The sequence below is a fragment of the Anopheles arabiensis genome, chromosome X (assembly GCF_016920715.1).
Source record: "Anopheles arabiensis isolate DONGOLA chromosome X, AaraD3, whole genome shotgun sequence".
NCBI classification, from domain to species: domain Eukaryota; kingdom Metazoa; phylum Arthropoda; class Insecta; order Diptera; family Culicidae; genus Anopheles; species Anopheles arabiensis.
The window spans coordinates 6,809,512-6,825,586 of record NC_053519.1 but is presented as its reverse complement, the minus strand read 5'-3'; the positions used below and the strand labels follow the sequence as shown (position 1 = coordinate 6,825,586).

At 52.1% G+C, this 16,075-nt stretch overlaps 1 protein-coding gene across 1 annotated transcript; it reads right to left on the bottom strand.

Moving 5' to 3' along the window:
• Nucleotides 1–11: 11 nt before the first annotated feature.
• LOC120905540 lies at nt 12–15,593 on the bottom strand. The gene is made up of 10 exons (XM_040316418.1): nt 15,066–15,593; nt 11,501–12,044; nt 7,583–7,914; nt 6,655–6,767; nt 6,435–6,583; nt 6,100–6,355; nt 5,672–6,033; nt 4,283–4,439; nt 1,499–1,760; nt 12–1,460 (listed from the first exon to the last, which is right to left on the bottom strand). Exons 3-10 carry the CDS (start codon nt 7,650–7,652, stop codon nt 181–183), a joined length of 2,649 nt encoding a protein of 882 aa, XP_040172352.1. The 5' UTR covers nt 7,653–7,914; nt 11,501–12,044; nt 15,066–15,593; the 3' UTR covers nt 12–180.
• Nucleotides 15,594–16,075: the final 482 nt, after the last annotated feature.

The following is a 16,075-nucleotide window of genomic DNA, read 5'->3' as shown; positions in this document are numbered from 1 at the left end:
AACACACATCGTTCTATTTGCTTCTTTCTAAATCTATTTGCATCTTAACCCCAAATCCGCCAAATCTTGCGAATGCGTCCCAGCCCAGTCGGCCCGTGCCCTCGCGCGATTCAGTCGACCCCTTTTGGCAGACACCCGGCCGGGAGTGAGGAGCCCTGTCGTGTTGTTTTGCTGTTGCGCCTATTGCTGCTGCTGCTGCTGCGGCTGATTGTATTGGCGGCGGGCCGGGAAGGGATGGCCCCCGTCCGCCCGGCGCAGCACCTCCGCGTAGGATAGGTCCAGCTTCTGCAGCTTGTGCAGGTGCTGGGAGGCGGAGGACGGCCGGAACTCGACCACCTCGTCGCCGAGCGCGTCCTGCATCAGGTCGGCGTACCGGTTGCGCAGCCCGGCCGTGGCGTTGCGCTTCTTCTCCGACCGCCGGGAGGTGCGCGACGAACCCGGATGGACCGCCGCGGCGCTGGGCGGGGTGGCGGTGGTGGTGCCGGCATTGCTGAGCGGGGTGGCCGAACGGTGGCCGCGCCCGGCCGACGCACTCCAGCTGGCGGCGTCGGCGGCAATGGCCACCCCGCCGTCCCGCTCCGGGTTCCAGGGCCGGAAGGAGGTCCGGTGCTTGCGGGCGCTTCCCGAGCGCGGCGGTGTCGGTGTCGTTGTGGCCGCCGCCGCCGCCGCCGCCCCTCCACCCCCTGCGGCTGCTCCCTGCGGTGTGTGCGCTTCGTCCCGCCGGTGGCTGCGGCGGCGCGATTTGCCCTTGCGCACGCCCACCGACACGGAGATGTACTCGAGCGGGATGTAGCCCGGGCCGGCCGGTTTCTGGCCGGCCGCATCGGCCCCGTTGCCTGCCTGCTGCTCCCCGTCCGCGTACCGGCCGGCCGCCTTCGCCTGGCGGGCGATTCGCCGCCGCTCCGACTTGGTGATGCACTCCGACATCGCGAACGACTGCTCGCTGACGGCGGACGACGACACGAAGCTGACCGTCTCGCCGACCTCGTCATCCTGCTCCACCGCGCCTTCCCCTTGCTGCCCCTCCTTCTCCAGCCCGAACCCGGTCGGGGGTTCGTCGTTTGCGGGCGTCACCGGTGGCACTGTGACCGCTGCCGCCGCACCACCAGCACGGGCCGCGGCCGGCGGCGGGTTCGCCCCGCCCGGTTTCGCATCATCCAGCAGGGGCAGCTGGTCGCCCTCGTCCCGGTTTTCGGCCGCCTTGCGCAGCACGCTAAAGATCTCGCGAAACAGCTCCCGGTGGGCCGGGCTGAAGCGGAACCGCGAGTCGATCGCACTGTCGTCCTCGTAGATGTTGAACCGCCAGTCCTTGCCGTCCGCGATCGTGCAGAGGAAGTTGCGCGGGCTCTCGTCCGTCTGCGTCGCCTTGTTGCTCACCTCGTCCGAGTAGCCGGAGCTGGCCGTCTCGGAGCACTCGGTGGCGGCCACCGCCCGTCCCGCCGCTCGCCGGGCCCGGCCCGCTCAGGCGCGCCGTCACCGGCGCCGAGGGTGGACGGACCGCAGGGCAGCAGGTCGGCGGCGTCGGCCAGCAGCTGCTGCGGCTGGCAGCTGTCCACCGGCGTGTTGTTGCCCGAGCCGGCCACGCCGCCCGCCGGGCCCGGTGCGCCCGTCGGTGCGGCTGTGGCGGACTTCTGCCCGATCGGCTGGCGGTGCACCTCCAGCAGCGCCTCGTACTTCTCCACCAGCTCCCGGTACGGGTTGGTCGGACCGGCGCACTCGCTCAGCGCCAGGTCCAGGCTGTCCGGTTTCGTCGGCTCAATCTGTAACGGCGAGGGGAAGGGAAAGAAAGAAAGAGAGAGAGAGAGAGAGAGGGAAATAACATTAACGTTAGTGTGTGTGTGTGTGTGTGGGTGTGTTGCGCTTTACATTTCGAGATTCAAATTCACTTTTTGACGTTTTTTTATACATTTTCTCTCTTTCTCTCTTCGACTCTCTGTGCCACAAAAGAACGAATAAAAAGCAATTAGAAATGTACTTTTTTTTTAACGGGGTGTTATTCCTCTTCTTTTTTTGCTTTTACCCATCGCTTCTCTTCCTGCTGTGAGTTCGAAGGGTTCGTTGCTTGTTGTGTGTTTTTTTTACTGTTACTTGTTATTATTTTTATTTTTTTACAAAATTACCGGGAAAAATCATGTACACTTACGTTCCTGCGGCGATCGACCACTAGTTAGCCGACAAACTACACATATACATACTACAGCGAGCACACACGTACACGTAAAACGTAAACTTAGGCTAGCGCAACACAGGCAATACAGAGCAAAATAGTGGATTAAGCTACCGGTTACTTAGACGCTACAAGAGGGGACCATGCACAGCTAGGTGGTGGCGCCATCTGGGGGCTGTTTTGGGGCGTGCACGGTGTATTAATTTGCGAGCAAAAATAAAAAAAGGTAGTAAACGTTAAGTACAAGTGTTAAAACCAACTAGCGTTCTACTTGTTACAAACAGCTCCTATGTGTGTGGAAGGCTTTAGGAGGGTGTATGTGTGTGTTACTTAAAAAATAGTTTATAAAACAAAATAATATTTAAAAAAGATGGTTTAGTTTACAACACACGCCTGCCGTTCAGACGCTGCCCGACCGGCAAGAGCTGCCTTTTGTACATTCTATAGGAGGAACTGGAGGAGGCCGGCCCGTGGCCAACAGCAAGGGTCGCGTACACGAAATGCAAAGCCTGCCGAAACCGCCTCGGTCCACAGGGCCAGGCAAAAATAAATAAGACAAAAAAAAAGATGGCCTTCGTTTGCGGGTTTTCCAGTGGTTCGCTTTTTGCCGCAATATTCTGTGCAATGCCTCCCCGCTGCTCGCAATCGGTGTGTTTGTTCGGGAAATTGGCATTGCCTGTTCGATACTGGCCGGTCGGCAATGATCCGTTGGGACATTGTCGCTTGGACACCACCAAGCGCTTACAACACAACACAACGCACACGCCACACCTGCCACGCTGCTAGAGATAGTCGAGCTGCTCGTACGTCGGCAGGCTGAGCAGCTGGTGTATGAGCAGGGCCGGCCGGTACAAGTAGTGGAGCATCCGCTTGAGGATGGTGAACTTGCGCACCACGAGCAGCCACAGCTCGAGCAGCAGCCGCACGACATTGACCGGCAGCTCGTGCAGCGACTTGGACGAGTGCGCACAGATGGTGCACGTTTTAGCCTACAGGGAAGAAGAAGAAGAAGAGAAGGAGGAGGAGGAAAAGGAGAAAGAAGAAGAAGAAGAAGACACGGAGAAAAGAAGAGGAAAGGAAAAGAGAGAGAAAAAACAAAAAAAGAAAGAAAAGATATAAGATGACACAAAACATACAAAAAAAAACAACAAACAAACAAGCAAACGCACACACGAAAGCGAGATCGGGAATCGCGGGACAGTGAACGCTCGTCGGCCGAGCGTTGGATAGCAGTAGCCAGTACACGACAGCGACTGTTTTTGTTTTTCAAAATGGTGGTTTGTTTTTAGGTTTTGGTCTATCGCGCTTGTGTGCGTTTGCGTCGGTTCCAACACGAACACACGCGCTCCAACAGGTCCTGGGCGCAGTCTCGTTACTGTACTGGGGCGGGCGCTACTAATACGAGAGGTAAGAGTTGTTTTTTCTTCTCTACACTACTTGCTATATTTCATGCATACTAAAGGAACCGTGTGTGTGTGTGCCTGTGTGTTTTAAAGGCTAGTGTTAGTGTTACTCTACTCTAGTAATAGTCAGAGGGCGGATCTAGCGTACCGGAGGACCCCCGAAGCCCCCTGCTACTGGAAGCTACGGTGTTTTTTTACAATCTTTGGAGCTCCCACGGGGCCCCCGGCGGCCGCCATTGGTGGTGAATAGTGAACTTAGCAAAGTGCAGGCGTATTAATAACGTAACGTAATTTACAGCATATGTACATACAACATGCGCACAGGTGTTAAAACGCGTATTATTTTGTTACAACAACGACAGTTACTAGATTACAAAACAATGCGCTGGAAAGCGAATTTAGTGGTAGTAGTGTGTGGTAAAAAGAAAGAAAAAAAGAGTGTGTGTTTTTGAGAGCGAGAAAGAGAGAGAGAGAAAGAGAGAAAGAAGGTTTGTGTCTGAGTGTGTGTGTGTAACATTTTGCACGCAGACTTTACAGCAGGAGAGGAAGTCTGCGTGCAAACGCTGTTACCGCGTCACGCGTGTACGTAAAACAGACAGAGCAATAGTAGGAGAGCGTGGTGCAGAGCGATACTGAGCAGGTTCAGCAGCGCGCTGGCAGCAGGTTCGGGCGGCGGTACGGCGGTACTACGCTCCGTCCGCCGGTACGGTACCTCAATCGTGACCGACGACCGGTACGCCTGCGGGAAGTCCGTGTTGCGGATCAGCTCCATCAGGCTGGCATCGTCCTCGGTGGTGCCGGTGATGATGGAGTCCTCGTCCTGCTGCTCGCCCAGATCGCGCAGGCACCGGGTACACACCGGCCCTTGTCTGTGCGAACGAGGAGGGGAGAGAAAGTGAGAACAGGAAAGATACAGTCACTAGTGATGGGACAAATGAAGATTTCGTCGGAATCGATTCCGGCGAGTTCCAAAGTTTTCTGGAATCGATTCCGGATAGTAGGTCGGAATCAGTTTCTAGACCGATTCCGGAATCGGTTCCGGAATTGGCTCTGGAATCGGTTCCGGAATTGGTTCTGGAGTCAGTTCCGCAATCAAAATCTTCTCCGAAATCGGAATCGGATCTGGAATTGGAACCGACTTCGTAATTGGAATCAACTCCGGAATTGGTTCTGGAATCGGAATCGGCTCTGGAATCAGTTTCGGAATCGGTTCCGGAATCAAAATCGGTTCCAGAATCGGAATCGGATCCGGAATTAGACTCGGCTCCGAAATTGGAATTGGCCCCGGAATCGGTTCCAGAATTAGTTCCAGAATTGCCTCCAGAACCGGCTTCAAAACAGACTCCGTTTCAGCAATTTTATAAGAATAGGCCTTAGGGTCCAATGACGTATTGATAGCCGCGAAGATTCAAAATTTACTTGTAAACAATCCATTCTCATGAAGATTCCCGGACTGATTTCGCTTCTGAAACTTCTTATTTCAATTCAAGAACTGATTCCTGTTTCTGGAGCTAATTCCATTTCTGGAGTTAATCCTGATTCCATTACCGAAACAAATTGCGATTCCTAGGTCGATTCTGACTCCGGAGCCGATTCCGATCCCAGAATCGATTCCAGAGCCGACTCCGAAATTGGCTCTGGACACCGAGATTCGGAATCGACTCTACCATTGGAATCAGCTCCGGAATTGATTCCGAAGTTAGCTCTGAAGTTTTCTGGAATCGATTCCGGATAGTAGGTCCAAAATCAGTTTCCGGAATCGGCTCGAGAATTGGTTCCGGAACCTGAATCGGATTCGGAATCGGATGCGGAATCGGAATTGATTCCAGCGTCTGAATCAGCTCCGGAATGGATTCCGAATAGTGATGGGAAAAAGGAAGATTTCGTCGGAATTGATTCCGGCTAGCTCCGAAGTTTTCTGGAATCGATTCCGGATAGTAGGAACAGAATCAGTTTCCAGAATTGATTCCGAAATTGGTTCCGGAATCGGAATCGGCTCCGGAATAGATTCCTAATACGGAATCGGGTAGGTCCGATTCCGAGCTCCCACCATTGTCAGTCACTACCAGTGACACCAGTTGCTTTGCACATTTGCACCTACCTGAACTCCTCCAGCATGGACAGCTCGTCGTGCACGGACCGGATCTCGGTCGAGTGCACGTTCAGCAGCTTCGACTGCAGGGCGGTATTTTCCTGCGCAATCACCGCCAGCTGCTCCTCCAGATCGCCCACCTTGCCCTGCTCGGACAGGAGACACTTTTGCGTGCGCTCGAGCTCCTGCATGATGCGCAGCATCTCCTCGCTGTCCTCGCTGAGCGTGTGGTCGTCGGCCGTGGGCCCACCGTCCCGCTCGCACTGCTCGACTCCATCCTCCTCGGTGCGTGACTCACCCGGTGCGGACGACGGTGCTGCTGGATCACTTTGCTTTGCCGCTCCAGCGGGCATCGGTTTGGCCGGTTGACACTAAAAGAAGGCAAGATTTGCAATTAATCCATCGTCGGGTTTCTGCGCCGAGAGGACTGCACTCACGGGTTCGGTTGTCTGTCGACTGGTGCTAACGCCCTCCTGCGAAGGAACGTTCGGTATGGCGTCTTTCGATGCATGGCTGGTCGGGCTGTTGATTACAATCGCGGGCTGCCCGGGCAATTGCTGCTGCTGCTGCTGACCTAGCAGCCGTTCCGTTTTCTTCGTTCGCCGGTCCGCCTCCACCTGCCGCCGCGCATCCTCGAGCGATCGGGTCAGCTCCTCTACTTTGGTTTCTAAGCTCTCTATATTGCTACACAGCCTGCAACGAGCGGGTAGAGAAAAAAGAGAGCATACAGATGCACAGTCTGCTTTCCTTCGAAACGCGCGGACACACTCACTGTTTGACGTGCTTCTTCTCCGCCTGGTACTCGAGCGCCAGCTTGTACTTGTCCCGCTCCAGGTCCTGAATGCTCACCTCCAGCTGCTCGTAGATCTTCATCCGCGAGTCGTTCACCTCGCGCAGGGCCGCATTCTGTTTCGTTAAGTACTGGAAAAGGAGTGGGGAAGCGCAGGATTAGCACCGTGTTCGTGCGTTGCGTGCGTGCGTCCCATACTCACCTCTATTTCCTGCACGTGATCCTCGATAATGTTCTGATGGTGCTTCAGCGTCGCCTCCAGCTCTTTGTTGCGCTCGAGCAGCGTTTTGCCCAGCTCGGCCGCGAGCTGCAGATCTGTTATCCGGTTTAGCGATGAGCGGGGGGGGGGAAAAAGGAAATTAGATTCGATTAGAATTTGCATGCACAGGAACTCCCTTTGTGCTGCCTTTGCGTTTGCGCCTCCCACCGTCCATGGCTGGTGCAGGTACTACTTAATATAAAAAAAGGTGCATTTAATGCATGCAAAGAGCAACAAAGCGCTCCGTTTGATGGTTTTGCTTCCCTTCACAACTCACCAATACGGTCATGCAGGGTTTCTGGGAGGGTTCTTTTTTTTGGGTGGTTTGGCGTGCGTTAATAATTTGCTTTATTTTAAATACAAAATAACAACAAAACAAGTTGACACCAAGCGAACAAAAACCCGAGTGCAAGGGGCAGCGAGAGTGGGGGGAAGGGAGGGTGCTATAATGATCTGAAGATGCAGGGGTACTGAGACACTTTTTTGCCTTTTTTCTAATCTACGGTCTCTAATTGCATGGGATGAAAAATGCAAATAAGTAATTGGAAAAAAAAAACACAAACACAAGCAAATGAAGACAAAAAAAAACACACACACAATAACGAAAAAGCGAAAAAATGATAAAAAAATGATAACAACAATAACGAAAGAAACAAAAAACAGCCCAACTGCCAACACGAAAGTGAGCACGGGCGGTATGCGGAAGCGGGCAAAGCGAACAGAAAAGAGGAAAAAAAAACAAAAACAAAAAACAACAACAACAAGTGCGTCGAAGGAGATGCTAATGGAACTAAGTAACTCGAAGGACATGCACACCGCCATTCCCCCCCCCTCCCCTCCGCCTTCGCCCGCCCTATTTTCAGCCACTTACCGTCCAGCATGTACTGGGAGCTTTCGTCGACGAGATGCTCATCGTACACGTCGCTCGTTAGGCCGCTCATAATGGTGCCGTAGTTTTAGGGGTTTCTCTTGCCAATCCCCTCGGTACCCGTGGTTTTTTGTTTTAGTTTGTGTGCTGCAAGTTAGCAGCCGCGGGAGGGGGAAAAAAAACCGGGAACCGCCTGACCCGCCGGCCCAAGAGGAACGTTCGAGAGCGTAATGCGTGTGTGTGTGTGTGTATATCCTTGCTCGACACCGAACGGGGGTTCGCTGTGCGCTGCACAGTTCAGGGGTTGTTGTTCTTGGGCACTGTACTGGGGCGACCTTTTTTTTTTACGCACACACGCGCACACCCGGCAAATTGAGGGAAAAGGGGAAAAAACGAGCACAGAAGAAAAGACGAATATTAAACCCCAACAACTCGTATATATATATGTGTGTGTGTGTGTGTGTGTGTGTGTGTGTGTGTGTGTGTGTGTATGTGGATATGTCGGAGCCGACAGCACCAAACACACAAAATGTCCGACAGGAGCAGCCGCGGAAAAGCAGGGACGTGGTTCCTGCGTAAAAAAAAAGACGAACGTGCGAGGATTCTGCAATGGCAATTGGCACTCACACAGCTGCGCCTACACGCACAGAGATGAATCTTCAGAGCAGGAGAGCGCGAAGGAGAGTGCGTGCGTCGCAATAGAAGGGGGCTTGTGGGATGGGGGATGACCCTTTCCCGGCAACGCACTCCCGAGCGGTTGATCGACGGGGGTTTGATTGACGCACCAACGCACAAAGCAGTTATTGAGGTAGCGGACCCAAGAGCCCATCGAACGGGGATGCCCCGTGCCACTTGGAGCGACTTATTCACAGCACACCGGCCACCGTATATGTCCGCGATCGGAGGGCACCTCAGTAATCAGGAATGGAACGACACTCACAGCCACACCTCGCACGGCTAGCAATCCTTCGACCGTACTGACGACCAAACGTACGGACGACCAACTGACTGGCGGTACTGTACCAACCGTCCGTCACAAACTGCACACAAACCACCATTGCCCCGTGTGTGTGTGTGTGTCTGTTTGCGTGTGACGCGTGCCACGCATGCTCAGTTGAAGTACGGGCGCAACAACAACACCCCTGCGAGTTCAACCCCTGTCGCCGGGTTTTCGCAAAAAAAGGGCATTGATAAATCTGATAGGGGATAAGACTGTGGCCGCTGCACAGATGTGTGGCAAGGGATCAGCGGATGCTCACACCGATGGCAGTGCGCAGGCTCTCTCCCTTGTATGTTTTTTTGAAACGGAAAATGATGTCTGGAACTTTTCCAGACAGTTGTTGTGGTTCTTTTTTGTTGTTTTTGTTTTATCGCCGAAGATACGCAACGTCCCTTTCTTGAAGTTCCCTATGGTGTACTACCGAAGTTCGAAGCTTCAAAAGAACGAGTTAACCCTTGCAGTACGGTACGTACGGTGGGTAAGCAGAAATGTCTTGAGAAAGAGACAATGATATTGTTTGTAGAAGAAGATATGCGTTCGGGAGCCTGTAAAGTCGAACCAAAGGCTCCAATAATTTACAAAGAATATCTTTAGCCAGAAGAGCTTTGCTGGAATTTTCTGAATTAAGCAGTTCCTGCGTTTCTTCATATTCAAAAGAGGCTAGTACATCAAAGAGTATGGAATCAGTATTCCAAAGAACCTGGATACCATTTAACTTTATTTCTTAGCCGTTTCTGATGACGCGCGATGCTCCAAATCACATCCGAGATGTCATTGCTATTCTCATTTGTCTTGGGATTTAAGTCTTTCAAATCATAAGATGACGTCTTTAATGAGGATTTGAAACGGCGGAATTGGAATTGAGGTTGGAATTCAAAGACGTATTGTAGAAATGAAGAATACACATTGATGCTGAACGTTAGAGGTAGGAAATAAGGCTCTTCAGTTTCATTCTTGTAAAAAAAGTTGAAGTCTGAATTCTGAATAAAACTTCAACATGAGATATCAATGATTTGAAAGCCATTGAATCACCCTTTGAGCTCTTTAAGGTTATTTTACCCTCGGACACAACACACTGAAAAGAATCCCCTCTCGCCCCACTTGCATCGATTGCATTTCGAATTCGTTATCATCTTGGCAGACGGATCAGTGTCGCCTAAACGTCAGCTGTACCTCTCCCCTCCTATGGCATGGCAACTGCAGAAGAAGCGTGACGAAAAACGAAACAAAATTCGCAACAAAAAGCTCTCTGCAATCCTTTTCCCTCTTTATTACCTTCTCGCTCTATCTCTTATACCCACATGCATGCACACACACACACACACACACACACACACACACACACACTATGCGGCAATCATACCGGCGCTATCTCTGCCCGTCTGCGCGTTTCGCAGGCATGACCGCGAGTGTGCCGTTTAACGTCACATACATATAAATATATATTTATTAATTTTTTGGTCCAATACTTCCGCTTGCCCTTTCGCTGCCAGCCGTCGGACGATGGAGGGACCTTTGATCACGGGCCTCCCCACCACCATCGGGCGCTGCTAAGCTTCTCCCGTTTGACATCAGCTCGCTTCCCTCAATCGAGCTGTTAAGATCGCTAATCTTATCGACGCAGCACGCGAAACGCGGGGGTAAGCAAGCATATCGGCGGGCTGGCTTTTTTTTTTTTTTGCACAACGGCTCCGTGTTGTTCCACTTGTCGAGTGTTCGGGCACATCGGTTCACCGAGCAGTGGTATTGCGTGGCTGGATGGGGGCTGCCTATTGCTTCTCAGACTCATGCTTATGCAGCGCGTTCGGTAGATTGATCGCGCGAGATACACTGCACGGCAAATGGCGGTCAAAGATTTGATTACCTGCGGCTAATTGCCGCGGGGAGGTGTAGTAGCAGGTCAAATGCGCCAATACGCTAGATTGATTGGTGGGCAGATTGGGGTAGGATTAAAGAGGGCGCTCGAGATGAGGAAGCAACGGTAGTAGTAGCAGTAGCAGCAGCAGTAGCAGCAATAACAACAGCAAAAAGGTTAAAGATAATAGACCTTTGGGTAGAGGAGCACGTTCCTCAAGGTTGGGGTGCAAGTAGCTGACGCGGCATTCGGATCTTAACGCCTGATGGCCTGATGATGATGATGTCACTCTCAGGCAACTCAGTAACACAACAATATCTTGTTGTTTTTTTCCGCAAGAGGACAGAAATTCACGCTTGCATGAGAGTCGTTAGACGCAGACAGTGTTCAGAGACAGTATGATGCCACCTGTTTGATCAGTGATGCTGAGCTATTGATAGTTGACACAGGTCGTTAGCCGGCTGTGCGATTTTGGGTACGCTGGTTGTGCAAACATTATCCCTGTGTCCCTGAGTGCGCTCGACAAACACGCATAAGATACCGCTTTGCTGATGTGACATTAAACAGAACATTTACATACACACCGCGTGATGGAGGCTTCACGTGATGTTTCGCAAACGCGTGGACATTGCGTGGAGGTGCTAATCGGAAAGCCAGTGAGATCACCGATCACTTGCTTGCCTGCATTGCGCGAGTACTACTATGTACAGCCGAGAAGGGAAAGGAGACATTAAGAGGCAAGGCAAGGGCCACAAGGCAAGCAACATAGAAACAGGCGATTTGGTGCTCCGCCAACTCGCAGTCTGTGGAGTTGGTCCCTGACCTTGCCGAAACCTTGCAAGCAGGGTAGGAAGCAGCGGCGCAGGACTTTGCCTTTGCCAACCTTGGAAGCTGCCGAGGGGCTGTGCTGGGGGGATGTATAGTACACTAGGTATGCGAGCGGAGCCTCCCAAACAAGCGATCGGCAAAGTCCCGCTCCCGCAGAGGTGAGAGAGATTACGGGCGACAAAAAGAACGAAACGTGTACACAGGGTAGTCGACGTGTGGTATACGCAGAAACACTTACCGGCGCTGTTCCACTTGCCGCAGTCCTTCTTCGTGAGCAGTGACCATTCGAAGGTGAAGTCATGGTTCGATGACATGGTGGTGCTGGTGACGACAGTGCGGCAACTCGACGATCGGCAGCGCGTTTGACATTTGCATTCGATTCGATTACCTTCCTGTCGTGTTGCTGGATGTGTGTGTGTGTGTGTGTGCGAGCGTCTCTTTCCTTCCGATCGTTACGCTGTGAATTGTGCCCCTTTGCAGACTAGACGGGATTTGCGCGTTCACTTTCACACTGGCACACACTCTTTCTCTCTCTCTCTCGCTTTAACAACCACTCCACTGAGGCACTGCTTTTGGGAGGTTTCTTGCTGTCGTGTCGTGCTCGCCTGCTGCTACGGAGACACCAACACAGCAGTCGGCGCCGCACCGGTCGGACTGTGCTCAGCCCTGCCACCGAGGGCGCACCGTCCACGGGAAGAGGGAGCTTGCTGCTTCGATTTCCTCCTCCAGGCCTCCCCTTCTTATCATGCGGGTCGTGCTGTTTATGGTACTTTTCCCTGATGCTACGACGCGAAGGCGACAAGCGAGAGCGAGAGTGACAACAAATACAACAAACAAAAAAAAAGAAGAAAAATACAATTAGTATAAGCATGGCTCCGAGGGGCAACTATTTTTCATTCATAAAGTGAAAGATAGCGTAAGCGGAAAACAAAACTTAAAATACATGGACATATGTTCCCCCTGGCGGTCGGTGGACCCCGTCTCTTTTTTGTTATTTAAACTCCCTGCGCGACCCAGCTATCAATCGGGGTGCACCCCGAGCTATTTCATTGCCTGAACCCGTGGTCCGAAGATGTTTGAAATGCTTTCCAAGCAAAAACGACCACGCGATGTTCCCTACTGGAGGTGGAGAAGCGAGCAATAAAGCTGTTTTTGAAGCTCTAGAGCACTCTAGCAGCTAAACTCCCCCTGCCCCATATGGCTCACTCTGAGCCTATGCTCTGGGATTTGTCCAAAGACTAGAACACGAACCTGAACTGTCTATACGAGCCAAATGAAAACTAAAGGGAAAGTTTCTCTACCGTGAACTACCGAATTTAAGCACTAGAAACCTTTGGAGGCGTCGCACTAGGCGTGCTCTGAACTTTAAAAAAACACACACACACACAAACGGCACCTAGTAGTCGCCCCACACACTGACACCGACCTGCCTGCCTAATGAGTCGAGCAGCGAAACCGTTCGCTTTTGACATGTTGTTTTTGCCACATCGATTCAGATTCAGGTTGCAACGACTCTACAGAAACAAAACAACGCTACCAACAACAACTACAAAAAAGTCATAAAACCACTCCACACAGATGGATAGGTGCACACACTGCGTGAGATACTGGTGCGGCACACTGCCGACGCTCGAACGCCGCTCACAGTCGCTCGAACGGCAACAAACAAAAAAAAAACGCCTCCATGATGGAAGCTGCAGTTGCTGCGAATGGATGGATGGACGAAGCCAAATGATGGATGTGTGGCCCCGTGTGACGCCACACACGCTTTCTTGCTTCACCAGCAGCAGCTGCAGCACCAGTGCCGTAGCTGTGGGGCCTCCGCTGGCCTTGAGATGAAGTAATAGTGGTGTTTCGGACACTTTCCGTTTTTTTGCTGCTCCTCTTACTCTCTTTGATCGCTCGCTCGCACGCTCGCTCACTCGCTCTCTCTCTCTCTCTCGCTTGGTGAAGGTGTGTTTGATGGTTGATAGTTGTGCGTTTGATAACGAGAGAGTGTGCTGAGCTGACGTTCCGGCCTCTTTGGCTTGAGGGCTTTCGCGCGCACCGAGATGGTTCAACAACCCCAATGGCACACACCACGACGCACAGCAAACTATTGAAGGTTTGTAGCAGCCGTCGTCGTCGTCGTCGTCACGAGATTCAGATCTCTCATTGAGTCACCTTTTGCTGTGTGTGTGTGTGTTTTGTTCAGATCGCAGACAGATTTTGCACTCTCAACCACAGCTCAACTGTGTCCTTCAATGAATAGAAAAAAAGCAGCAGCATGGAGGAGTTTCGAACCCGAGAGCGGTTGGTGGCTGCCACCCATGCATTTAACAGCTGCCGTATCCGGCTGCGAACGAGAAGGCTGCCGACGGGGCAAATAAAAAAGATGGCCTCGTGCAAGAGTCCGTTTTTTTATGTGAAGGAGACCGGAACGGCTCCTTGCCGGCTTCCCTTTGGTTGGAGAGACATTTCGGAGAGAAATATCTATACGTCCTCAGAGAGAAGCAATAAGAAAAATAATAATAAAACAAAGGCAAATTGCTTTGCTGTCAAAATTTGTGATCGTTCCACCTCTCCCCCACCCCCCTCCCCCCCTTCTCCAGGCACCATTTTCTTCTCTTTTGGGCTTTTCTTTGGCGGCGTGAAAGTGATAGTGACGGGAAAACAAGCCGCGCGAGCGATGAGGTGAAACGCGATCATTCACATTACCCCACCCGGGAAGTATTGGGGGTGGGGGAGTGGATGGAAGAGGGAGGGGGGGGGGCAGGGGGATTGTGTCGGCAGCCTTCCTTTGCCGCCCGCCCGTTCTGGCGCCCGTGGAGCTCTGGGCCGGAGCGCAGCCATATTTGCGCCGCGCGGCTTTCAACACAACGAACCCCTCCCCCCCTCTTTCTTCCCTCACCAGCACGGACATCTTTTTGATTTTTTTTTGTTTGTTTTGTTCGTCTTCTTCTGCTGACCAATTCTCTTTCTAGCGCCTGTTTGCAGCTACATTTCTTCTGTTTGTTTGTTTAGCTGTTTGGTTGTTGGCGTTGTTGGTGTTGTTGGCTATTTTTAGGTGGCTGCAAAATTGCACCTGAGTGAAGCTTTCTCCCTTTACCGTCGCTGCCCACCACAGGCAACCCTTTCTACTGGACACCACCAACACCCACACACACACACATACGCACAAACAGCCCAGTACAGGCACCTGGTACGCTGGTATTAGGCCGATGATCCCTGCACCTGTGTTACATTATGGTTTCTTCTATCGTGGATCAAGCGAAAGAAGGAAAGAGAGAGAGAGAAAGAGAGCTACAGCGAGCTTGTTAGAGAATGAGAGCAAGAGAGCGAGAGAGCGAGAGAGAGAGAGAGAGGTGAATTCGAGTGTTGATTGCAGCCTAATGCACCCGTTTAAATCGCCCACTCCTATCAAAGCACTGCCCCTGTCTGCCCCTGTCCCCTATCCACAACCCCTTTCCTATCTTTCCACCGTCTTCAAAGCATTTCTAGCGCTTGCGCGCTCTCTCTCTCTCACACACACTCTCTCAGACGCAGCAGGCAAAAAAGCTTTCGCTCTATTTCCCTATCGGCTTAGCCGGTTGCTGCATTTCGCGTTTTGGATTTGGTCCACCGCTGCATAGGAATGCAAACCCTGCTCCTTCCCCCCCCCCTCCCCTCAACCCTCTGCCACGCTCTCTCGATTTCTTTCTCTCTCTCTCTCCAACAAAAAAAAACCCTTCCGAGGGCGGACTGTACACGCGTCTACACTGTGGGGCCCGATTTCTTGTGGCCCCCGGTTGAAGAGCATTTAAGGGCATTTTTAAGTGACTTACGTCTTGTGTGTGTGTGTATGTGTGTGTCTGGCACAATAAATTAATGGCCCTTCCTGGAGGTGACCTCTTACACTACGCACACAAACACTGCACACAATTCAACACACACACACACGCAGGAACACGGGAGCGCGCTGGGGCCCAATGGCGACTAGGGGACGTGGTGACGCGGCCACCCTCGGTCCCCCCGTTTTTTGGCAGAAACAAAAGGGCTTGGGGCACTGTTTGGCCGACGGAGCCTCCTTGGTGCGGCTCGGTACATTCACAGCACAGGCGGGGGTGGCCCCTTTTGGCACGGTTGACGCGTTGGCCCTTGCAGGGACGACTTCGGGAATGTGTGTGTGTGTTTCTGTGTTGCGTTAAAATCACCGACACCAACGACAACCGGGACGACCGGGACGCACAAAAAACTACAAACTACAAACACCACGGACCACGGACCACAGACCAGACACGACCGCACGAGACGCAGAGACAAAATGCCTGCCCCCTGTCGTTGACCGTCCGAAACGCGTCGTCGTCGTCGTGCACGGGAGGGAAACCCACACCCGACATACCCGCAAGCGAGAAGCGGCTGTGCAGCTCCAGTTGGCTTTCTCTCTCTCTCTTTCTCCTGGTTGCACGCGGTTGGTGGGGCGCTCTCGCTTGCTCGCGTGCGGGAGGAGGGGGGGGACGAATGCACACCACAACACCACGATCAGGTCAGGCTTGTCAAACACTGTGGCCAGCGTGTTTGAGTATTAAATACAAAAAAAGTCCAAAATCTGTTTGTGGCTAAATAAATCGCTTGTTGAGGTTGCTAAAAATAAATAAATAAATAAATCATTTACATTTTTACATTTTTACATTTTAATTTAATGTATACATTTTTACATTATTACATTTTTTTGCGATGTATTCTAATTTAATTACAATTGATTCCAGGGCGAGACTGACATTAAGTCATGCGTTTTATGGCTCTATCGAGTTACTTGTTTGAAATTAAATTTGAGCGGCCTGAGTGGTCCTTG

Bases quoted from the DNA above. Each gene is read 5' to 3' on its own strand.
- LOC120905540 (XM_040316418.1), bottom strand. From the start codon at position 7,652: ATGAGCGGCCTAACGAGCGACGTGTACGATGAGCATCTCGTCGACGAA. The intron at 6,034-6,099 runs GTGAGTGCAGTC...GCCTTCTTTTAG, and splicing joins GTCGACAGACAACCGAACCC to TGTCAACCGGCCAAACCGAT. The intron at 1,461-1,498 runs GTCCGTCCACCC...GGCGCGCCTGAG, and splicing joins CGCCGACCTGCTGCCCTGCG to CGGGCCGGGCCCGGCGAGCG.